We start from the raw sequence: 25,583 nt of genomic DNA on the forward strand, positions 1-25,583 counted from the left end.
AAAGCACCACTTGGACTCCAAAAAAGAATCACTACATCTCAGAAGTGCTTGTTAAGTTTTATATACGGATGGGGTAAGGAGCTGCTTCTGGCAGGCATGCTCTCAAGAGACCCTGCAAGGAACAATAGCAGGGGACTTCAAGAGGAAGAGTGTGAAACAGGTATGACTTGAGCACTGCATTTTTAAACAAGACTAAACACGAAATGACCCAACTTTACAGTACCTCAAAGTAACTCTAAAGGGATGGTTTATATTAGGAAAAAAGGCACACTCCAAGTGTAAATGTCATGGATGTTAGAAGAAAAACTGCTTCCTGAGATTCTTTAGAAGTGGCATTCTGGCATAAAACTTCATGGTATGTGGTACTGAATGATAAACATAATCTACACTGTCCAGCTGGGTAAGAGGAGAAGTAGAAGCACAGACTCTGTGATATATATCCTGACCCATCCAAATGCTAAATTAAAGTGAGGGCATACACATATGACATTTGCAATAAATTCAAGCAGCAAAATGCAGAAGAGGCAATGAAGCCACTGGAGATTTCACAACTGCAGTCCAAAGTTTTCAACAGTGTTTCTGAACTGAAAGGAATACTAACATTCTGCTGTAAGGCAGGAGCACATCAGGGCTGTGCTGGGTGTACTTGTGCTGTGCACAGAGATAGGTATTTGCAAAGACACAAATCGCATGTGGATGCTGAATCCCCAGTGTGACTGAGCCCATGAGCTCTTGAGGAAGAAGCTCTCTGCTGTTCGTTGTGGTCTAAGCTCACCTAGCATGTTGGTCTCTAAGCTTTTTGTGGCTTTGAGAAACTGATAGTATTTGAGGGTTAAATTGCTATAATCTCAGGGATATATCAGTTAGTGCAACTCCAGAGTTTGCTGTGAGATGAATGGTGCTGGTCCTGTCTTGGAGTGTTTTCCAGGCTCTTTCTAGAGGCATCCCTCCAGCACTCTTTGTTCTCTGCCTTGGAGCTACAAATAAGAGTCCAGCACCCATACCACCTTCTTGCAAATGTTGTCTCTGCAGAGATGTTCCTGCTTTCTGTTCTGTGTTGGGGAGCCTGTGCTATTCCAAGGTCTTACTGTTTACTTGCCTTATTCCAGGGACACTTGGCAGAGTCAAAATTTTTGCAGAGAGCAAGGTATGATGGTGTCTCCAGCCTAGGACTTTTGTCTTTCTTGATGAGAGGTGGTCTCTGATTAGAGAGCTGTGCTAAACCAGACTCTTAGGATATGGGAGGTGAGAAACACAGGAGATTTTTGGCCACAGTGTTCTGCATCCCTAATGAATAGTCTCATGCACTGGGATGAATGGTAGAGCAGAGGAAGAGCATCCTCCTGTTGATGATCCAGACGAGAAGCATGATTCAGAGATGCTCTCCATTCAGAGATCCTCTTAAGACCCTATCTCTTTCCACTGGTGATAGAGGGAGTATAAAGAACAGCATCCTAATTTAGCTCATTATATTGTAAATATGCAGTGTGAGTAGCCTGCTGTGGGCCCAATTCAGCATCTTGAGTCTAGAGGGACATATTTGATTTTACACAGGTATAACTCAAAGCTAATTCAAGGTCTTGAGTTCAGAACCACAGCTTCTCTAACTTGCGTTTTGTTTGCATGCCTTTGTTGGTAGGCTACACAATTTTCTACCATCTCTTGGGTTTTGGTTCTACAGATCCATTTGCTTGCCTCTACCACTCTTACACTTGGTTTTTGCTGCTCTCCATTGCTCCTGCCTTCCTTCTTGTCCTGACAAATACTTAAAGTTTAACCTTGACAGGTTACTTCTCTTTCTGGTGAACTCTCAATATTCAGACTTCCAAGCTATTGCACTGTACATGGAAAATATGCCCAGGATAGACTTTCCATTAAACTGTATTTAAATTGGAAGAGAATGCTGGCACCTCTACAAGTATTCCAGAATTAGATCCCAAAATACTGAGGCTAGTTAATCTTTTGGAAGAACAAAAACTCTTACTGATTTATATTTAGCAGAGGGAATGCATTTTAAAAACACAGTCTATATGAGGCCCCTTGAAGAAAACATCTTTTACATTGATTTGTAGTGCATGGAAATACTACGTGTCCATAAAATATTTGCAGTCAGGCTCTGCTTTTATGTAGCTACTTCTTTCGCAGTGTGAACTGTCATGAACCCTCTGAGAGTGGCTGCTCTACTGACTGTGGGCTGTGCAGGGCAACACGGCAACCTCTGGGGCAGCAGTTTAGCTGGTCATCACAGCTGTGCCCGGTATTGCAGGAGGGGAAGGGGAAAAAGCAGCTAGTGCTACAGTGGAAACACTAGCTCAATGAGGATGAGGCTTTGGTTCAAAACTGATGCAAGGCTTGTACATGTACTGCACCCTGGGACCTGTCTAGCCCAGGTGCCTGCCTCTGGCAGGGGCGAGGAGATGGGCAGAGCACATGCAGAGCCACGCTTTGGCCTCCTGGCAGACCCACAGGAGGACGTGAGTGAGAGAAGAAGCTGAACTTTCCCTCTCTGTATGCTTGTACGAGATTAGAGAGGGGTGGAGGTGGTGTTGGCCCTAATCTCAGCAGCACTGCTCTTAGTTAAATGTCTACAATAACTAGTTAGGCTTAGTTTACATGATTATAAATTAGGAGGAACTCTCTAATGTTAATGCAGGTGTAAAATGTTCTGTGTCTAGTTCTGATCTATACTAAGAAAATGAGTAACTGGAATTACGGTAGGTGGGAGAGTTCTCTGGCTTGCCCCAAGTGGACAGTTTCTGGAAAAGGAGCTATGGCGGGGAACTGGTTCATTAACGCAGTGGGGCAGAGAAGCAAACATAATTTACTTTATAAAGTACACATAATCTTATGGCAAACAGTGTATCTGCTTATCTTTGAGAAGATAAGGATTATCAAGAGGAGGTAGCATGGAAAATTTTGGGTTTTTTTCTTCCTTCTGTCCCGCCATCTGCAGCACAGACAGATCAGCCATCACCCTGGACAAGCTGTTCCTCCTCCTCCCGAAGCATCAGATATTAGCAAAGGAGAAGATTCCCAAACTGCACATTCGCCAAGAGAAGGATAAACAGAATTTTAAAACATCCCTAAATCTTAAACTGAACTGGATTTAATCTTGCTTTCTTTTGTTAGAAGACATAAATACGTTTTCACATTTCTCATTAGACTGCTGACAGACCTGACCTGATCACAGCAGAGCAAAAATGCTCTAAATCAAGAAAGATCTTGGATGCTTCCAAGAGCACAATTTTTTACTTTGATCTTCTCATTTCTTACTCAACATCTAACTTACGATGCCTTAGAATGATAATAAAGATGCAAAATTACCAAGATGCAAAGAGAGTAAGGTCAGAAGTGCCTTTCTGCTCTCTAAATAATTATATGGCATATGCAAGTCGCTCCTGCCTGTGGATCAGAGGAGCTGCTAGAAGATAGTGTGGGGAGAAGTGGCTGCTGCTGATGGAGGGATCTCAGTCTCCTTTTCATGGTCCTGGCTGGACCCTGAGCGTCGCAGCTTCTGAGGCAATTCATCCTGCTGCTGCTCAGCATCTTTCTGGGGGGCTGTTTGCTCCCTCTCTCCTTACCCAGCAGATGGGAGCATATGGCTGCTTACTTATGCTCTTGCTCTTCTTATGTGCTTAGCGGACTTATGGTCTGCAGGGGCTCAGGGGGATTTGCACAGGGAGAGGGCGAGGAGGGCGCCTGCAAAGGGTGGGCTGCACCACTGGGAAGTGAAGCAGTGCTGGAGGTCTTGTGGCCATCCTCCGTGGCGTGCCATGTCGGCGACTGAATTGCTGTGAATGGCTGTGAGAGATGCTGAGTAAACAGTGCCTAATTAGAGACCAGGAGATGGTTAATGATTATAGAGCATCATTACTGAAGATGTGAAGTTTAAAAATTAATTTAGAAGGGGAAGGGGTTTCTCCTTGACAGCTTTATGTGCGTATAGAAATACTTATATGTTCACGCACCTCTCTTCTGATATCTTCACAAAAAAAGGGTGCTTGGTATTTTTAAGTGCTTGCAGTGCCGTCAGCTGGATTGTTCCTCCTGTAGATGGTGTGTGTGAGGGTTTGCTTCCCCAGCTCAGTCCTGCCCTGCTGTCCTCTCCTTCTGCCTCTCCTGCGTTTTGAGGGTCTTCCTCACCTTCCTTTCCACATCTGACAGTCTCCTCTAGGCTCTGCCCAGGAACATCTTCTCATCTCTTTCTGTGTAATTTCAGCCACAAACATTAGTTCAGCCGTATCCTTCCTACAGTCAATTAACAGATTCACCTCTCCTCTGTAGTACTTAAATCTCCTTTGCCCAACTTAAATTTTTGCTCTGGGTTTGTGTTTTTTTGTTTTTGCTTTTTTAATAAAATATTACAAACAACTCATGCTTAATATAACTGAAGCAGAGCTCTTATTCTCCTGCCACTCCTCAGCTCTTTCACCTTCTTTTTTCAAGCTTTATAAAAATTGCTACCCTCCTGACCTTTACTCATAGCCTCAGCATCGTCTTCAAGCAAGCCTTTGTAAAGCCTCACATCCCAGTTGTAACCAGGGACTTGTAAGTCAATGGGTTCAGCTGACTTTGCTAAAAAAGCCCCATACCCAGGTAATCCCTGGCACTTCTGCATCAGGAGTGACTGTTGAACAGGACACATCTCTGCTCCTCAGCTACTGCGCTGCACATGATGGAGGGCAAATGCACATCCCAGCTGAGCAGAGAGGCAGAGGAAACGGCAATCTGTTTCAGCTCATCCTTATAAGTCTGCTCAAACACATCAGTGTCCTGAGTCTTGCAGATTCTGCCTGCATCTGTCCCATCTTCAGGACACAGCCTTTCCCCTTCCCTTTCCTTTCTGCAAGCCTCAGAGTCTTTTCTGTTGTTGACAAAGTCTTGCCACACTTGTATTTATTTCAAATTTCTGCTCTCATACCTGTTTTCCTGCCCTCTGTCCTTACTGTCACTTTTTGCATCTCTTTCACTAATTTTATTTTTCTCTGTGAAATTAAAAATTGGCTTCTTCACTTTGAAGGCACCTTGCAAAGTGACCACTCCCTACCACCCATCAGTCAGGTTTGAAAGATGGATGCATTGTAGATCATCCTTCAGTCAACTACAGCTTCTACTGCTCACTTTTTATACTGGGCCGGAGCTTCTCATGAATGTCTGTAAAACCACACTTGTTGTCTTTCAGATCTGTTAGTTTAAACACAGCTTTGCTTTTTGGCCTTAAAAAAAAGGGCACAACTCCAAGCCCCACCCTGACTGGTATTATCTCCTTTCATGTGCATGTGGTCTGTCTGCACCTGCCTCTTGTCTCCTAGTTTGCAATTTAAATGGAAAATCTTACACTATGTGCAAACTTACTCGCTTGATACATCTCATCACTGCTAAAATAGCACAGATGAAAATAAGTTACGTTTCAGCTTTGACTTGTTTTGGAGTCTTGGATGGGAGTGCTAGATCTGACCTGCTGGCTGAGATCCACCTTGTAGATATGTCCCTAATTCACTAAAGTTTAACCCAAGATGCTCTATAATTTCAGGTGTTCTGGATTTAATGCTCCAGAATTAATCCTTTGCATTTTCTATCATTGAATACCCCAACACCGCAAAGCTGTAGTCTGTCTTCATGGAAGAGCAAAGCTTTGCTTTTGCTTCCTTGTCATCTCGTCATGCCAAGATGAGTAGTTGACTGTGGTGACAGCAATCTGATTAGGGTCATTATCATTATAACAGGCACAGTGAGAGTTGGATATAAACTGGAGATACATGATTACTTATTCCTTCAAGAACAGCAAACACGTTTTTTAAAGGCAGTGAAGAAACCCTGTTTTTAATTTGCATTAATTTATGGTTCTTTTTCTTCTGTGCACATGCCCTGGGTCAGGCTGCATGTGAGAAAACAAGGTTTGCAACCCCTTTTCAGTTTCCACTGGTGTTAAGCTAATATTTATTTTTAGTAAACTGTATCTCAAAGTATGCTTTTAAGAATCCATTTGCAAAGCCTAGCACAATGAATTCATTATGTTTTTCTCCCTTTGAACTTTATTAACAAATGTAAAGGATTAGTGTAACTAGTTACACTGTATTTCACTGATAATTCTCAAAAGTATGGGACCACCTCAAAAAGTGGTAAGACTTACAAGCATTCATCTCACAGCTGTTCTTTTTCCCCCTGTGCTGCTAGTAACCAGCCAGCTTTGGAAAGGCTGTGCAGGTACTCTTCCAGGGCTAGGGCTTTTCTGCTGCACCATGCATGCGTCCCTGGGTTCCCCACACCTGAAATGGTTTCCTTTTCTTCTCACAGTCCTTCCTTTTAAATGCTCACACAGTAAGGCTACTTGCCAGATAAAGCACTGTCTGTCAACCTCTTTTGATAATGTAATAGTTTGGAAACCTTTTCTCCTTTCATAGTGTGGTGTTTTGCCCTGTCCACTCTTTTCAGTGTCACTAGCCTGCGGGACAGGTATCTCTGTCACCACCCTCAGACCTCTCCTCTCCTTCTCCCCAGGTGGACAGGGATTTGTCATTCCCACTTGCTACTGCGTGTCAGTCCCTGGGCGCTGTTTTGAAGTCTTCTTTACTCTTTCTTTCCATTCTGAATGCCACTTATTTCACATGCTCTAAGAAGTTTATCTTAAATACCTTGCAGTTAGTTTTCAGTCTGAAATGAGTTTTGACAGTATTCTGATAGGTGCCTGTCGAGATTTTTTCAACTGGAAAAAATGTATTTTAAAAAAATTAAATCCAGTCATTTCTTGCAGCATTTAAGAAATCCCAAGCCTTTGAAATTATGCCTCATGTTTGCAGAGCATGAACACTTCTGGTGAAAACCCCTAACAGGCTTTGGGATGCATTTTGCTAAGCTGAGAACATCTAGTGCTGCCTTTTATATAGTGTGTTGATGTTGCTCAGGCCTTGAGATTCAGGACACCAGGGATGTCTAATGTACATGGAGGGAGAAGTGTGCCACCTTTGAGGCTGTCTCAAACAGGGCTCTGAAAGGATGTACTTAGGTGTGGAACATGGACGGCAGAGCGGTTCAGACTGCTTCATGTTGCAGTTCATGTTAATGCCTCCTTCACCTTGGCTTACTAAAGGTTTCAGAAGATCCAACCCACGTGCTTGTGGCTCAGGGGAACAAGTACTACGTTACCAGTTTTGCTGCTCTCTTGGTGGGGTTTATGGTATGAGGGGCAGGTTGTGTTCATGGTTCAAACAGCATCTAGTGTTGGGCGTAAATTGAAAACTGAAGTCTGTCCAATTTTTAAAACCATAAGAGTGAGCAGATGCTGTTCTTTTGTGACCCCCAATTGTGAAACCTGGAAAGCTGTACAGGGGTCCATGGTGCATCTCTGGATTTGTAGCCCTTTGACACAGAGGCTGTTTTCAGACAGGCTTGATTTTGCTCTTGTGACTTTTGTCACAAGATATCAGTTTGCGTAGTTCTGGCATGTTGTTACAACTCCTGCTTGTCAGGGGGAAGTTGTGTTATGTTGTGGCATCGAAAACTTGCAGTGCCCTTGAACATGGTCTCATATATCAGCCTTCTTTCAAATATTTATTTGTTTGCAATTTGTATTTCAAGCAATTACTTCACCTTTGTTAGGTGACTGATAAGTCAGGTTGTGGCAGAGGAGGAGTCTGGGATAGACTCTCAGTTAATGGAGTCTTGCATGATTGCTGTGAAATCAGGAGAATGGGATAGACTCTCAGTTAATGGAGTCTTGCATGATTGCTGTGAAATCAGGAGAATTTTTGCCTATTTTGCCAGCTGAAACTCTGGGTTTGTGAGTTTCACTCAATTCTTTTATATAAAGGAAAAAAATTGAAACCTACTGTAAGGGCCTCAGCTGTATCATACCAGTATTGCTGGTAGCAAAGGCTGAGGATGTCAAAATGTGTAGTAGTTTAAATAAGGGCATGGGAGAAGACTGAAGTCCAGGTCCAGCCCAGTGAGAACAAAAACTTTAAGCACATGATTTATTTTATTTTTAGCTGGCCAAGCAAGGACAGCAATGTATCTCACCAGCTTGTGTTGCTAAAGTGTCCCTATCCTTGTCTAAGTCCAGGCTTAGGTGTTTGTGTTGCCATCTGAAATTGCATGGTGTCTCCTCCTTTTGGAATGGACATGCTGCCCTGAAGAATTTGAGCAAAGGCCTTTGTATTTGACCCGTTGCTTTGTAACTTATTCAACTATTTGTAAGGTATAAAACTCCATTATTAAATAGTGCACTTTTCAAAGATTAAGACCTTTTCTGGTCCTTACCTGAGTGTGTTCATCATGCAGGAGTCATTACTGTGTAAGATCATTTGGGAGAAAGAAGGAGGTCTCCCCATTTGCATTATCTGCCTCTGGAAGCTGGTCCTGGGGTGGTTTCCTCCATTCCCATAAAGCATGGTTGCCCTGTGTTTCAGCTGTCTGCGTGGGGGGCACTCGTCCTGCAGGCATTGGTCTGGCATGGGTTTGGCCCATTCTTACGTAGCAGTGTGGAACTGTCACAACAAATAAGCATTCCTCTAACATCCTTCCCCTGGGGTCAGGCAGGACCCTACGGCTCCCTAACGTTGGTTCAGCAGATGCTCTGGACATATGCGGTGTTGTTATCAGAGCCTGTTTTGAAAGCTGTGGGTCAGTTTTGGTGTCTTCATTACCGCATTTTAAAAGGGCACGATGTCCTATGGAGAGGTGCGGCAGCTATTATCACAGCCAAGTTATCTGGTAATATTAGAGCACTGAGATATGCAAACAGGTTAAATTTTGTGTGCCTTTGTGCTGGACAAGTTTGTTTTAGTGAGTGACTGCTAGCAAAATGTTTGAGTTACAAAATTCAGATCTGGATGCAAAGATGGCATGCATTGAATGTATATTCACTGCTAGTTTATTCTCTTTCACATATATGCACCCCTAGAAACTATCAAAGAGTTGTTGAAAAGAACAATACTGGAAATGACCGGAAAAAGTTTTTCATATTTTTATATGAGTCCCTTGACTTTAAATTATCTCAAACAATTGATTATATCCCTCAATATATGTCTTGTTTCAGAAATGACTGTGACTTTATATGTATTTAAGAGAAGCTGAAAAATTTAGGAATGGAAGGTTTTACACTAGATGTTTATTTTTAGTTAGTCTACCTGTAAAAAAGAGATATAGCAGAAACAGAGAAGCAGCTAAGAGATGAGCAATGAGGAGATCCAGCGGCCTGAAAAATTTATGCCAAAAGAGAGGCTGGGATGGTTTGCTTTGACCATCTGTCAACGGTCTTGTCCCTACAGACCAGCATGACCCTCTGGGGAGGTGGAGTGGAGCAAGGTTAAGTTGGCCACTTTTGCTGGCTCTGGCTCATAATCATTTGTGATGGTGAACAGCATCAGGTTTGTAGTGATAAAGGAAATACTTCATTGCAAAATACCATTAAGCTTGAGGGAACTCATCAGCAAGGTATCACTAAAGCCAAGGGCTTAACAGGGTTCCAGAGGGGTGATAGTAGAGAACATACCTGGTTTGGAAAAAAGCTAGTGATACTGGAAGGGCTTCAACTTCCTGTTCTTTTGGGCATAAGACAGCCTCTAATTAAACAGGTCTTAGGAGGTAACCTCAGAAGATTCTACCTGTGGGGCTGCTGCAGCTTGTGTTGTCTTCTGACCTCCCAGTCTGGACTGTGGGAAGAGACAGGGTGCACTGCCCTGGATCAGTAGCGTGCCCAAAGGGAGAAAGTCAAGCTTACATGAGCACCTTATTTCTCCTCCTCCATGTGTGAGGAACAGGAGAAGGAAGATGATTTATATTCCACATAATTTTAAACATCAAATAAATCTCAGTTGGTTCATCTCTCCCTTAAAGCATTAATGAAAGTATTTGAAGGTAACAGCCTTGTTTGGCCTCCCTGCTCTGTTCTGAAGGGATAGCACTGTTGCTGAAAATAGGAGAAAAAAACATGAAAGAGATGAGAGGGGAAGGCTGGCGTGACTGATGCTGAAGTTGAATTAAAATGTTCTCATCAGAAACCAGGATTGTAAGTTTTGTTGGTAGTTATTCAAGCTTGCCCTGATGATACGCCATTCCAACTTCACGTAGCTACAAGCTAAAACTACCCCAAAGGCTGGGAGGAATAGGGTCCAGGCTTTTTATTACAAAGCCAAAAGTTGCATGAGAGGTGTAAGCATTCTTTTATAGTAGGTATATAAAGACATAACTGTCAGCAATTAATTTCCGTGAGGATTGTATATAATTAGTTTCTATAGTTTGCATGTTTGAGGAATAGAGTTTTTAACCATAGTGTTTAGTCACGCATCTTTACAGCGCAAACTGACAGACTGTTAAGGTCATATTTGCTTTTGTTGCATTCCTGACACTATCACAGAATAATCCTTTGTTCTGTTGATACTCTGTTTCCAAATCTACGAGTATCTCCTCTCAAACATATGTGCATAATGGAGTGTGTATGTGCATACAAGGAAAAGGAAGCAGATGACTTGTGTTCAGTATAATGATTGTTTTGTGCTTGAACTGCTGCAGGCTCCCTGTTGAAAAGAAACTCATGCATCCATTTGTTCATGAACAAAGCTGCTGTCATGATTACGTTGATCATGCATTGACTTTTTGTGTAGGGCCTTGGTTAGAGAAAGACGTAATCTCCTTCCTGTTTCATAGCCTTTCTCCCTCTTTGCTTTCCTTACTGTAAGTGCAGCGTGCTGATCAATGCCTTTGTGGTAAGTGGCATCTCAGATCAGGTTCCCATCAGTGGAAGAGAGAGGAGAATGGATGGTGGTTGGTGGAGGAATCCAGGTGGGTTATTGCTGAGTGGTGTTTGAGTATAAATTAGCAAAGTATGTGCCTGACCTGGCACTTAGCACAGGTGGATAGGACAGCATCCAAACACACAGAGGCAAGGATTGATGGAGTTGCTCTTGCAAAGGAGGAGTGAGAGAAATGGTCAAGTTGTGTGGGAGTCCTCTGGAAGGGGAAGATTTTTCCCTGAGTGTGATGCTTTGATATAGCAACTTCACACATGCTTTTCTCCAATTTTGGAACCAATTCTTGCCTTCTCTTCTGATATGTGGCCACAAGGTTGGCCTGTGATTTCAGTGCTGAGCAGACTCTGTACCATCAGACTGTCCAGAGGGGAGCCTTCAGTATCCTCGTAGCCTTTTATTGTTCAAGATGCTCTAGAAACCCTTAGTGATACACAGAGTGGTGATTTGACTAACTTTTATTTTGTTCTGTAGTTCCCCTCTGAAGTACCCCTGCTTGTTTTGCATTGGAAGTTTTTTACTTATTACTCAGAGCAGATTTGAAACCCTTTTTTCCCCATTCTGCTTTCAGATTCCATAGGTGGATCGTTTTCGGCTTCCTCCCACCGATGCCACCACAAGCAGAAGCACTGTCTCCCCATCCCACAGTGTGGAGCTCTGTCCATCAGCCCTCTGCTTTTCCATCCTCACACGAAGGGATCCCAGATCATCATGGACACAACTCAGAAGGCAGTGAAACGCCAGGCTAGCTTCTGCAATGCCATTACCTTCAGCAACAGGCCCATCGTTATTTATGAACAAGTCAGGCTTAAGGTGAGTAAATGATACATTCCCTTATTGCCATGGGAGCTGCTGTGAATGAATGTTGAGGTGTACCAACCTTTGGTGCCTGCACCAAATCTTCAGCCCTTCTGTGAAAAGCACGGTAGTCAGATTCTGGCCTTAAAGATCTGTGATCTTTGTTGGTACTTCTGCTTTTGTCACTGTAGTTCTTGGAGCCATTTGTACAGACCGCTGTAGAAACTGGGAACAAAAGTGAAATCCACACTCCAAAAGAGCTTATCTTGATGTTAGACAAGGAACAAGAGATTAAGTTGAGATTGCTTGGAAAACAGGAACAAAAAAGGGCTGTATTGGTCATTCTAAAAGGCAGCCGCCTCAGTATGCCTCTAGCCAATGTGTCCTCTAGGCTTTGCATGCATCCTGCAAAGGAGTTTTACTGGGTGGGCTGAGGGAGGGTGAGGAGTTAGTTAAATGTTCAGTTCCACAATGAGCACTTTCCTTCCTGTAAACAAGGCAGTAATGAAGGCTGGTCTGATGGAGGTGAGAGTCAGCCTCTCCACAGCCAACAGATAGAAGGTGTAAAGGACCTGGAAGTGAAGGTGCTTGTTCATATGCTTGGCAGGGAAGATAAAAGGATTTGGCTGAAAGGATGAAAGGAGCTGTCTAAGAAAAGTATCTTTCTGGCAGTCTGCTGAGGACTTTGTTGAATCAGTTGCCTGATAGCATTAAGGTCAGAGGAAAGAACATTGCAGGCATCACATTTTTCTTGCTGGCAGAGGCTGATTTCACATCCTTTGTGTCTGTGGTAGCCAGAAGGATGAAGCTGGTACCCCTTGTGCTGCATCTGGCATGGGAAGTTGTGCTGGTTTTGGCTGGGATAGAGTTCATTTTCTGCGCAGTAGCTAGTATGGGACTGTGTTTTGGATTTGTGATGAAAACAGTGTTGATAATACAGGGATGTTTTCGTTACTGCTGAGCAGTGCTTACACAGGGTCAAGGCCTTTTCTGCTCCTCACCCCACCCCACCAGTGAGTAGGCTGGGGGTGCATAAGGAGTTGGGAGGGGACACAGCTGGGACAGCTGACCCCAACTGACCAAAGGGATATCCCAGACCATATGGCATCATGCTCAGCATATAAAGCTGGGGGAAGAAGGAGGCAGGAGGACGTTTGGAGTGATGGCGTTTTTCTTCCATGTAACCATTACACATGATGAAGCCCAGCTTTCCTGGAGATGGCTGAACACCTGCCTGCTGATGGGAAGTTGTGAATTAATTCCTTATTTTGCTTTGCTTGCGTGCATGGCTTTTGCCTTGCCTATTAAACTGTCTTTATCGCAACCCACGAATTTTCTCACTTTTACACTTTGGATTCTCTTCCCCATCCCACTGGAGGAGAGTGAGCGAGTAGCTGGGTGGGGCTTAGTTACTCTCTGGGGTTAAACCATGACAGAAATTCAGCTTCTCTAAGACAACATGCCTCTGTATGTACTGGGAGCTGCTTCCTGATGAAGAAATTCATCAGCCCCCTTTGGAACTGAAGCACTTTTTAGGCTCTCAGCACCTTGAAGGTGCTTGGGGCCTTTTCAACTTCATCCACAGATATTTTGCAATCTTTATGCCCTCTAGTTTGTGGGACTGCATTTTTCCATTCTTAGCTGATTTTATGCCTCTCATTGGCACAAAGTAGGTCATCTTCTTTGGCAACTTTAGTTCATGGCACACATGAAAGATCTGCCTGCAAATCTTTCATTTACGCACAAGGAGTTTTCCAGGGGTTTATCTGCAAATAGCTACTGAGTCTGAATGATCCTGCTGTTGCCCATTGCTAGAGATCCCAGAGTGCTGGGCCCTACAGCAACGTATCAGCTTTGCCTGCCTCTTCCCTTACAGCCAGCAAAGGAGCAAGAAATTAGGAAGATGCCTCCTTTTGAAAATAGATATTTACTTTCCTGTAGAGGTCTTACTGCTTCCATTCAGACTAGAAACCCAGCAAGACTCACTCATGTTGCCTAATGGGATCTTTTTCCATGTTGGCCAGCAGTTTGGACAAACAACCACAAAAAACGATTTGGGAGGAGATGAAAGGAACATTTTGTTTTCGAAAACACCATCAAAGATTTGAGTGGGTTTAGTGGTTTAGGCAAAGGTTCTGGGTTATTTCTTCCTCATTCTGAAACAATGTAGCTATATCTCTGGAAATTCACACTTGTTTATCACTGTATATTTTAGGATTTTAGCTTGCATAACATATGTGAAGAGTATGCATGCAAATCTGCACAGGGGATTTATGAGCAGAGCTCCTGCTGAGTCCAGTGGGAAGGTCTCATGGGAATAATCAACAGGCTTCAGCAGAACTTGTACTCTAGGGATGAATGGAAATGTGAAAATATCTTTGCTTTTCTGATAAGTCCATCCTGCAGTTGCCTTGTTAGTGTGTGTGCCTGTGGAAAATGGCGTCTTAAACCTTCTTACCAGCTAAAGACTAACCATGAACCCCATCATTCAGGTCCTATAAAGTCTAAACTCTCTTTGGAAAAATAGAGGAAAGAAGTCAGGAGATTTCATTCTGTTTATTAGGTATTGTATCTCAGGTTTTATTCTGAGATTTCTTTGCAGCTTTGGGAATACCATCAAGCAGTCAGATTTCCTCTTTCTTTGCCTCTGAGGTATATGTCCTAGTATGATTTCTCCCATGTAATTCAGGGGACTGGTAGAGAGTGGTGTGAGGCTCAAAGGTGACACAAGGCACAGGGCAGTAAAGAGCAGGAGCCTGAATCTGTGGAAGCAGCCACGGCTTAGCAGTTTGGATGTAGATTGTATCTTTTTCCTCCCCTTCTGGTACCCAGTGGACCTCCCAAGCTTTTCTGCTAGCAGTGGCTGCCGAAGAGATAATTTGGTCCATCATTAACCATTGCCTTTTTTAGCAAAACTGCGTACCCTTTGTCCAGCTGTGTCTAATTCTTGGCAGGCTTTATACTAGATTTTAATTTGGATATTAATTTGCCTGTGGTCAGATGGTATTGAGAACTGTTTATAGGTTCTGATTAATACATGGAACATGTGCAGCCTTCATTACCATATGAATATTTACTTCATGCAGCCTGTGATTGCTGTGAAGTATTGGCAAGAGACAGTGAAAGAGTAAATTGTACAAATAACAATGAGGCCGTATTTATCTCAGACCCAAAAACTTTTAGGGCTTGCAGTAAATTTGCTGCAATAAATAATCCAGGCTTCTTCTTGGAATGTGCGTATATGCCCCATTTTGTTATGTGCGCATCCCATACACCCCCTTTCCGCTGGGGAGATGCATGATCCCATCTCATCCTGGCCGGCGTATAAAATAGCAAATCTGCTTCAGTCCTTTTTGGTGCCACCCCAGTGTCCATCCCACAAGCAGGAGCTTCCCATAGTTCCTGAGACTGAGGTCAGTGCTCAAGTGTTTTATGTAAACAGTTTAGGTGCTTGGCTGAACTGAGTAGGGATAAAGAGCAGCACTCACTTAACCAAGGAACTGTCTGTTGATGACATTTTTCTGAAGCTCTGAGTTATTTTCTCTGATACGCTAATTATAAGGCAGAAATCTCTAGGCTTTGAACAATGTTTTTGTTGTGAGATTGTTGTGCCCCCAAGGGCACACATTCCAGATCTGCCTTGGAGAGAAACATGTGAAAGAAAAATGCAATATTTACAAATGTGATTAGAAGAGAATTCCAAAGTCCAAAGAAAATGTCTTGGAGAATGCCTTGTTGAAAATCCTGTGCTTCCAAGCTGGGACACGAGGGGCTGCTGCCAGGCTTTTGAGGACAAAGTCCTGCAGTCCTGGGCAGTTCAGTCTCTGGCACTGCCACTCATCTGAGCCATTAGCAGTTTGGCAGAGCAAGAAATTACAATAAGGTAGCAAGTTTTGTGTGACATCTGGTAGGTGGTCCCTGTCGATATTTCTGCTGTTGTCCTTCAGTCAAGAGTGAAATTGCTTGAGGCTGCCAAGGCTTTGATGGAAGAGGGCTATCTCAAGTGCTCTCCTGTTTGCTGCAGGTTCAGTGCATGAGCAGAAACACCAATTACGTGTCAGCTGGCATGCAGGAACTGTCCTGGCCCCACATCAGGACTGGATCCAGGTTCCTTAGCTCTTTCATTTCATAGTCTGTATGCTGACAGGCTGAATCCCTTTGAGAGGAACAGTTCCCAGGAGGTTCATACTCAAACAACAAAATGAGAAGAAAAGTTCTCCAAGGGCATCATCTCGATCTGGGGACCATACTAACCCTGCTTCCATGGGAATAAAGAGTCCTTGTAACTGCGTGATGGTTTAGATGTGCTGTACATGTTTAGGACCCACTGCCTGCTCCCCTTAGATCCCCTCCAGTCCAGGGCTCAGATCGTGTGAGAAGCTGATGGATCTAGAGGCATCTGTGATCCTTTGTCCTGCTGTCTCTCAGGTGCAGAAGGGTGGATATGACACATGCACCATCCCAAAAACTATAGCAGATATTCTTGACCCCAGACACACTGAGTAACCGCATACTGACAGGTGGGGTGTAGATGTGCACAACATATTTTGAAAAACACCACTGGCAGCTGAAATAAATAGGTTTTCCCCAATCACAAGACAACATCTATCTTTGCCTCCTAACTGTGTGTTTAAATACAGTTAAATACTTTAAATTGTGCTTTCCCACACACAAGTTCTCTGCTGCAAGGCTGTGATTTCATCCAATCTGACAAGCTAAAAAGGGGTAAGACTGTCTTTTACTTGGCTGGGAAACCCAGAAAACCCTATGGTAGTGGCTGTGATCCTGGAGCCAGTGCTTTTCCCTCAGGTCATGAGAGACCCCATCATCCGAGCACTATGAGGGTAGAGCTCTGCTGCTGCAGGTGCTGAGATAAAAGCTCTTATGGCCATTTTTGGCACATTTTGTGAGAGGATGATTCTCAGGCCGAAAGGAATTACCCTAGAAATAGAAGTGAGTCATCATGCAGCTGTAATTACATTTCATCTCTCCACATAGATTTAATTTGATATTTTTTTTTTTTTAATATGTGCATTGTATCCTAAGTGTGCAGCATTGCTGCTTGCAGCTGAAAAAGCTACAGCAGTGTTTGGTGGGTAAAATGCTTCCTAAATCTAGTGGGCTCAGATGAGCAGTGGCTGTTGGTGCTTGATGGTATTGAGCCTGTCGTGTGTAAATAGATGTTCAAGTGCCAAACGTTATTGCTTCTGTTATCTTTGCAGATCACTAAAAAGCAGTGTTGCTGGAGTGGGGCTCTTAGACTCGGGTTTACTTCCAAGGATCCATCGAGGATTAACCCTGACACCCTGCCGAAGTACGCGTGCCCTGACTTGGTTTCCCAGAGTGGTTTTTGGGCCAAGGCTCTTCCAGAAGAGTTTGCGAATGAGGGAAACATCATAGCCTTCTGGGTGGACAAGAAAGGACGGGTTTTCTATCGGGTGAACGACTCTGCTGCGATGCTTTTCTTCAGTGGGGTGAGGACAGCAGAGCCCCTCTGGGCTTTGATCGACGTCTACGGACTCACCCGTGGAGTGCAGCTCTTAGGTGAGTACCTGGGTCCAAATGCGCAGGGGTGATGCTGAGCTGTCCCCGGCAAAGGGCCAGCCTGCCGCTGCCTGCCGCCCTTGCTGTGCTGGGACAGGTGCAGGGAAACGGCCGTTGTTCCTCCCCAGAGGATCGCATGACCTCAGCCTGGATCGATGGGTGTTTGAAACTTAGCATGTAAATATAACGTGAGTGGGAGGTGGGAAACAACCGCTACAGTATATCACTAGAAGCTATCTGTAAATAACTGGATTTCTGCTCAGGGGAGTTGCTCTATCACAGCATAGTCTGGAGTGTGGCATATACCTTGTAAAATTTTCTTTTTTATCTTATCCGCTGCTTTCCCCATGCTGAAGTGGGGAAATACATTTTACGTGTTATGGATAAATCCTTCCTGGATGGCGCTATTACGATTTTCTGGCTGGTTTAGTGGGCAGATTTGAAACACGGATATCTTCCAAATTACCTGGGAGAAGATGTGGCTGTTTTTGCCAGAATGTTGCTTTCACAGAGGAGTTTGATTCCTCCTCTGGAGCCTGAAGGTTTTATGTGCAGTTGGGGTTGGAAGATGAGGAGTGCTGAGTGCCTGTGTCTTCTGCCGTCCTCAGCTGAAATGGAGATAGTTTGGCATTCATGAGGACTCAATTTAGCCCCAGATGTGCAGGCTGTCAAGGTTTGGGCTGTTTGAGTTTATACATCTTAGAAGAACTGAAAAGAGTCTCCAAGGACCCAACTTAAGGGGCAGCTAGGTTGCTGGGGGACCAGAGGTGTCAGTATGCAGCCTTAGAGTTGGCTTTGCATTGTCACTGGTGGGCAAATAACGGCACTTCTTTATGTAACAGTAGTTTCATGGGTCTTGTTTTCGCCATGGAAAAGGTTAGATTGTACCTGCAGACCGTCATAAGCTGAAGTTCCTTCTGAAGATGGGATGATCTTGCTAGGCTGAGAGAGATCCTGGCTTTTTCCTGTTGTGCAGCTCTGTTAAAATGATATCTTCATGCTATATATCAAAAACTTGAATTAAGCTTTTCTGACAGTTCTGCCTCCTTTCTGCACTGCTTGCTTTATTAAAAATGTGGTGGCAGGACTGTCTGTAGCAACCTACACGTCAGGGAAGAGGGATGTGGGTTCAGGAGGTGAAGAAATGGGACTGACCTCTTCTTGCTGCAAAAGCTACCAGCCCAAGATAGCACAAGGCAAAGGAATCAAACAATTTCTCATCAGCTTTTTGCTTTCTTTTAAGAGCAGAAAGATTTATCTTCTGTTGTGAATCAGCTTGAATCAGAGCCACTAGGCAACTGTTTGTAGGCCGAGGTGGTGATATTTGAATTGGGATCTAGAATTTGGGCAAATGTCATGCCAAGGGTTCAGTTAGAAAGAGCTGACAAATGACTCCAAGTCCTCCAGCTGTTCTTGTGAGATTTGACACCTTGGGACTCCTCCGCCTGATTAATGAGGGCCCATAACTCTGGATTATGTGTTTCCTTTCAAAACACCCAAGAAATCATTTCCTATTCATCATCCTCCCCTGCATTGTCCTAGCATCTTCCACATCTCCTTTCACAAGGAAAATGTGACTCTTGCCAGTCACTGCTTTGCCTCTGGTCTAACAGGCTTCGGACTCTCTGGTGGGTATAAAGTCCCTGAATGAAACAGGCAGCTTCTGAGTTTACACAGTTGGCGTGGAGCTCAGATACGTATTTATAGTTAGTTCCAGCAGCTTTCAGCAGGCTTTAAGCCTAGCAGTTGTGCAGAATGTCTTCGACTTGAGTCCTCTCTATCTCCATTCATTATTACACAGCACTAAAAGTCAGAGCAGGGAAGTAGTCAGCTGTGTTGCCTCTGGATCCTATAGACGTACCCACTGCAATGCTCTGCATGCCTGTTTTAGTGTAGCAGACCACACATATAGTACAGGACAACTTGCCAAAACCTCCTGGACTTGACAAATGAATTTCATAACTTAGCTACAAACATATGGTTGAATTCAGCCTGGTATGGCATGCAGGGCATCTGATGGAGGGTGGGGATGCTGGAGTGGTATGTTGAACAGAAGAGCCTAACGTTTCAGATTCCAGTTCAGTGAGTTATTCTATCCCCCAACCCCAAACATTTTCCTTGTTCTTGAGCCTCATTATTTTCCTAATGAATGTAGGGTTGCAGGGCCATACTGCACCTCTGCACTGTCTCTATTTGCTTTTGTGTGTATTTCAGCCAAGAATTGACCAAAAGCTTTACCATTTCTGGTGTCTGTCATTTTGTTTATTGCAGAATTATTACATTCCCACTCCCAATAATGCAACTTCACTTCCAAAATCAGACTTGCCCCAAGGAAAGATATGCAGCAGTAAGTCTTGTGTCACTGCAAGATCCCAGCTCTGCAGGGGAATGCACAGGGTGCATTTGTGGCCCCAAAAGTCACAACTTCCAAAACATCACATTTGTGTTTCTCTTATCTGCATAACAGTAGCAGTTTCAGCCAAAATAAAGGTCCCAGTAAGGCAGAGCAACGACCAAGTCTAGTGACACTGTCTTACAGATTTAATGAAGAGGGACTTGAACAAAAGGGAGCCCAAAGACCGGGGGAGTTAAATGATTAGCCAGAGTTTATAAAGCAATGTCACCTGATTCAAGGATGCTATCAGCCTTGTTGCCCAGCTCAGTCCTGCCTCCCTCTCTATCAGTATCACAGGCATTGCACAACACTCTGGCATCACTAAATTGTACCTGTGGATGAAAGAGAAACAGCTGGTTTGTACCTTAATTTTTTCATTTCCTTCTTATGGCTTTAGCTGTAGCATCAGCCTTACTGATAGTTACCCACATGTCATTACTGCTGTCAATGCACAGATTTATGTCGCTGTTGCAGATGTTCCTGGGTCTGACTGCCCTTGCTATAACTTCAGAAGCAGAGCCCTTTAAGCATCATCTTTGCCTGCTTGATTTTGTTCTGAAACAGGTAGAAAGGGCTTGCATGGTCCACTGCATCTCAGCTGAGGGGAGGTCGGGAACTGAGTTTGGACCACGTCTTGCCTGTGACTGCTGGAGTGAATCAGAATGAGAGACTGGCTTAAATCCACCTTGAAGTGCCTTCAGTGATGAGGTTGACAGTGCTCACACGCTCAGTCACAGTTGAGAGGCTAGTCCTTGCTCTCCTCGCCTCTACCCATGTTATAGAGATGAAAAGGCTTAAAGTCACCCAGGAATCTGGTCTCCTCTGATCACATGGTCTCAGCTGGTTTCCTGCCACAATGTAAAGGCCTGCATAGGTGAGGTTGTTGCAATCCAGTGCATGCAAGTTCTGTGTTTTAGGGCATGAGTTTCAGTGTAGATGCAGGCTTATGTGACCTGTAAACATGCCCTTATACAGCAACTCTCCTGCCAACATGCTCAACTTGCAGGCAGGATGGTTTACAGCTCTGCTTCCCTTTTTGGGCAGCTAGTTTTGCACAAGTGCACTTTTACATTCCAGGATAATTTAAAGTAATATTTACTAGAAATGTGTCTTAGCCTTATGTTATCACTTCAACATACACACATGCTCATTCACACTTTAAAAAGAGTCCGAGAAAAATGGAATATATGCAATCTGCTGCCTCACTGCTGTGATAAAGCATCAAAAAAGAAAGGGAAAGGACCAGCTGTTTAAATCCTGGGGTCCTCAGAGCCCTGGAGGAAGGATGGCAGCTCATGGGAACCAAATGGTGGTGTCTCACAGTAGCCTGCTTCTTGGCTAGTTAGCCTAGCATAGATTAAGAAGTGTTCATGTACACTTTCTGTGGACTCACTGCAGGACAGCAAGGGTGACGACTTTCTTCAGTGATGTGTACGTTAAAGCATAATGTGTGTTTTCAGCATTTTCCTGTACCTTTTGGTGGGGAATTCGAGGTTTATCTGTTCTATGGTGCCTTTTTGAAAATGTCACCATTTTTTTTTGGCAGTGACATTGTAGCCCAGGATTGCAGAATGGTTAAGATTGGAAAGGACCTATAAAGATCATCTAGTCCTACCATCTAGTGTCTTTTCTTTCAAAGCACAACACGTGCTCTGAAAGTATGGAAAAATGGGACTGCAAAGAAATTATGATTTCGGTCCCCTCTACCCACCCTGTATTTCCAGTGGTCCCATTCATTACTAGCATGGTCGGCAACCAAACCCTTTTACTGCTCATTACCCTGTTCATGCTCTTCTCCCATCCATCTCTATTTTCATTCATGCAGTATTTCAGTGTAGTCTTGGTCTTTTACCAGCACAGACTTGAAAAACCAAGGATAAGCCACTGAGAGGCACCTGTTGAAAGCAAAGCTTCACCACCTCTTGTAAATATAAAATATGTGAAAAACTAGTAAGACCTTGCAAACTGAGAAAATTTTAAATGCATATGTATTTATATATGTATTTAAATACATGCATTTTTATGTATTAGATTTACCTGAAGTAGAAACAGTATAAAAATATACTTCAGTCATAAATGCATATACTGATCCTTGTAGAATTAAGTGGCAGCACTGTATATTATATTAGATAGTTGGGAAATCTTTTCTTTCTCCATATTCTCTTCCTAGCTTCTTATTGCTTCATGTTTGCGAAGTATCAGAAGTCAAGATGTGAACTGATCATGGATGGAAATGTTCCCATCTCAGGACTCAAGCTAGTGTATATTTGGCAAGGAAGTTGCACATTTTGTAGGGAAAGAAGGAAACATGTTTTTATTTCTTCACTCCTGTCAGTTTTTAAGTAAATTGAATCTCTAGCTCCAGGGCACCTTTAGAAGAAACATTAAATAAGCCTCAAATGAGGTGGATTTATGGGCAAATTTCAGGTGTGAATGGTATAAGACTGATGATAAATTTGATTTATTGCATGCATCTGGAGTTTTACCATGTGGTTATTACCATTTTATTTTCCAAGTGCAAAACTTATTTTCCATTGCCCACAGGAATCCATTTTTGTTGCTATTCTGACACATGCAAATAAGCAGACTGATCTGCTGAGAGTGCTTCGCACTAAACAAAATTGGATAATCAAATATGACTGCAGTGTATTTTTATAGTGTATTGTTGAAAGGGGAAGCTATAAACTATTTACCCTCTCTGTGGAAGTCTGTGACTATCTGATGGAAAAGAATAATATGTGTTTAAACAGAGTCCTACTTAATGAAGGCAAAATATACACGACCTGCAAACAGTCAGTTGTCGTTGTTTCTCCGCATCTCCTAAGGGGAGAGAGAATTTAAATTGCTCATAAAGTTTTATTGTCTGTAGCTGTTATCTCTATGGCAGCTGCAGGAAGCTCTCTAACACGGCTAAAAATGTGAAAACATCTTAATAAATAACTCATCTCTTGCCATTTTAATTAATCCCTGCTTTGCCTTAGCACCTCTGGAGGGATGTATTTTTCCAGATGTGACAGATACCCAAAAGCCCACAGCCCAAAGGCAGGTCCTTGTGCTTGAAAGTCTGTCTGTCCTCCAGGTCTGTCTGTCTTGCTTATGATGATAAGGCTGCTGGACACAGCACTTTCAAGCAAGCCAGAGATCATCTTGGCCACATCAGTGCAGTGGGTTTTTTTTCTCTCTTTGCATTGGGTTGTAAACAGTGGAGAATTTGTGCCCATGAGCCTGGGCTGGCCCGAGAGCATCTCCCTGGCCTTGCCTGCTCTGCCCTCCCGCTGCCTGCGCTGGCAGCACTGCGGGATTCAGGCTGTGCAGTTGAATGGCAAATACCAAGTAAGTCAGAACAGCCAGAAGCCAAGTAAAATAAGGTCTCTGAGGGATCATCATTTCAGGCTTCACCAAGTCTTGATGAGGTGCTGAATTGCAAAATTGCACAGAGGCTGTGTGTGTTACGTACATTTTATCCGTGTTGCTCGTCAGTGTACCTGTTGCTTTCACCTGAACCACCATTGCCTTAGCGGGACTGCTTGTGGAGCTAAGGCATTGCTGCAGGTGAACAGAAAGGACAAAATCAGGCACATGATGTGCTATTGGGCACATTATATCCACAAAATGTCCACATCCGTGTCAGAAGAGCCTGCAAGAGGACCTGGGTAGGAATGAATTTAAGAGGGATTAGTCTGGCTATTACTGCCCAGACTGGGAAAAACGAAGACTGTAACAAGACAGAATGACCAGTGGAAAAATTAATTCTGTGCTTTATAAAGTTCCTTTAGTTCTGGTAAGCTGAAATATTGTTCCTAACACAGGCAAGAAGGGCTACATAATGATATTTTCCATGTTACCCATAAAAGCCCAAGGATATATGAAAACTCTGACAATTGTAAGTGGTGTTTACATTATGGGTATGTGTACACTGTAGCTCAGATGCTGACACTGCAAAGATAGGCCCTTGTGTTAAAAAATGTGATGTCTTCATATTAAATATCTGCTGTAATGATGGAATTGGCTGTTGCTTTAAGGAGGTAAATATTGCTGGTTTACAGTAAGAAGTTTATCTTGCCTTTGCTAAGTGTTGTTATTTTTTAACAGAAGTGTGGAACCTGTAGTCTGGAAACAGAGATTCCAGTTAAAAGGGCTTTGACCTTCTTTTACTTCTATTAAAGGTATAAACTACTGGAATAATTGAATATATTACACAGCGATAGTTACAGAAGTTTCTGGTATAGACAGGGCCTTAGAGAATAATAGCACACTGCTAATGGAACAGTGTATTCTTTTGAGAAGCATTTCAAAGAGTTCCTTATGTTAGCAAATATTTTGGTGTTCTGATTTAAACCATTACGATAAGATATCTATGCTGTTTTTTTAAAAAATGCATTCCCTTAACTGATACTTAACGCCACATATAATTGTATTTTCCTTAGTTTGTCTAATGTGATTCCTATTGTAATTCTGTACTAAGTGTCTTTAAAAAGAAAGGTGAAGAGAATATCTTGGTACAGGGTATTAATCTTTGCAGCTTTCTTAATGCATTTCTCCAAAATATTCAGCAAAATAATTTAAACTGTACAAACCTTGGTCTGTAATGCTGAAACCTAATTCTTCTTCATTTATAAAGCTATAGCTTGACAAAAAGAGTGCATTTACTCCAGTGAGAGACAGTTGGAGCTGGAAGTAAGGTTTGGATGTGAACTGAGTAGATGATATGGTAAAAGTATGACAACTTGTGCTAATCTTGCAATTCCAGCTGTTCCAGCTGTGGAGGCCCTTTCCCCTAAGCCAGTATGACAGATGATGGCTAAACATTGCTTATATGATAAAACTAAACACCGTCTCTGTACAGTATGTCTCTGCTGGTGTGAGATAGCACTTCGTCATTTCAATGTCTAATTTTCATCACGGCTGCTGAATACCCAGTTTTCTGTACAGAGAATATGATTTTGTTATCCCTATAGGTGTCTGGGTTATTAAAAAAGTTTGTCACCTTTAATAAAATTAAATTGGCTTTTCCATCCATATCAGCAACACAGCTAAAAAAGAGATTGCTTTGTACTCCAAAGTCTCCTTTTTTTTTTTTTTCTTTTCCAAGCTGTATAAGCAGAACTGTTGTTGGGTTCCATCTGGAAATCCTTACCTGTAGCCCAACTCTACTCTCAGTTTTACCAGCCTAAACTTGGAGCCACCTGTGGGGTCTCTCTGGTTTTACACTGTGAGCAGAATCTAGCCTTGGGTTTTTGCTCATTCATCACTTCTCTTTGGCCAAACACTGAGCAGCAGAAGCACCTCCAGACCTTGCCTGGCTTGTCCCGAAGAAAACAAAACGTTTTGACTCGGGGAACCTGTGCTGATTCAAGCCAGGACCTCTCCTTCCATGTACCGTTCTCCAGTCCAGGAGAAATGAGCCTCTCGGGGTCTGTGTAACTGTAACTGTTCACAAGTGGCTGAAAGATGGCAAAAATGCAGGTGGCATCATCTGCTTGTGCAGACTCAGATCTTTCACTAGTGACTCGGGTCTGCACTCACTGCAGGCTGCTCTCCCAGCACTGATGGACTGGTGCAGCAATGCGCAAGCCGGTCAAGTAAGCAGTGCTGCCTGCCACAGCGTTATATCGTGCTATCGATAGAACTGTTGCTAAATTCTTTGATACAGTTGCCCACAGCCGCCTCCTAGAGAAGCTGATATGTTACGGTCTAGACAAGTGGTCCATGCAGCAGGTGGGGATCTGGCTAACGGACTGCACCCAGAGGGTGCTGGTAAATAGTTCTTTTTCAAACTGGCAACCTGTCACAAGTGGGGTCCCCCAGGGATCGATATTAGGCCCAATGCTGTTTAGTATCTTCATAAGTGGTCTGGATGATGGGATCAAGTGTACCCTGATGAAGTTGGCTGATGATACTAAACTGAGTGGGGAAGTGGACACTTTGGAAGGGAGAGCCACCCTGCAGGAAGACCTAGATAGGCTGGAAGAGTGGGACAAGAACCTGATGAAGTTCAACAAGGACAAGTGTAAGGTTCTGCACATGGGAAAACATGATCCAGGAGTGCAGCACAGACTGGGATCTACCTGGCTGGAGAGCAGCTCTGTGGAAAGGGA

The 25,583-nt window shown here is 43.4% G+C and overlaps 1 protein-coding gene across 6 annotated transcripts in view; it reads left to right on the top strand.

Moving 5' to 3' along the window:
- Positions 1-25,583, top strand: part of NEURL1 (neuralized E3 ubiquitin protein ligase 1) — a 169,988-nt gene that overhangs the window by 86,175 nt on the left and 58,230 nt on the right. For all 6 annotated transcript variants that reach the window (XM_074831199.1, XM_074831202.1, XM_074831200.1 and 3 more), the window contains 2 exons: positions 11,320-11,561; positions 16,769-17,090. In XM_074831199.1, coding sequence (XP_074687300.1) covers positions 11,320-11,561; positions 16,769-17,090 — 564 coding nt within the window. The remainder of the gene's footprint in view (positions 1-11,319; positions 11,562-16,768; positions 17,091-25,583) is intronic.

This window comes from Strix aluco, chromosome 7 (assembly GCF_031877795.1).
Source record: "Strix aluco isolate bStrAlu1 chromosome 7, bStrAlu1.hap1, whole genome shotgun sequence".
In the NCBI taxonomy this organism is placed as follows: domain Eukaryota; kingdom Metazoa; phylum Chordata; class Aves; order Strigiformes; family Strigidae; genus Strix; species Strix aluco.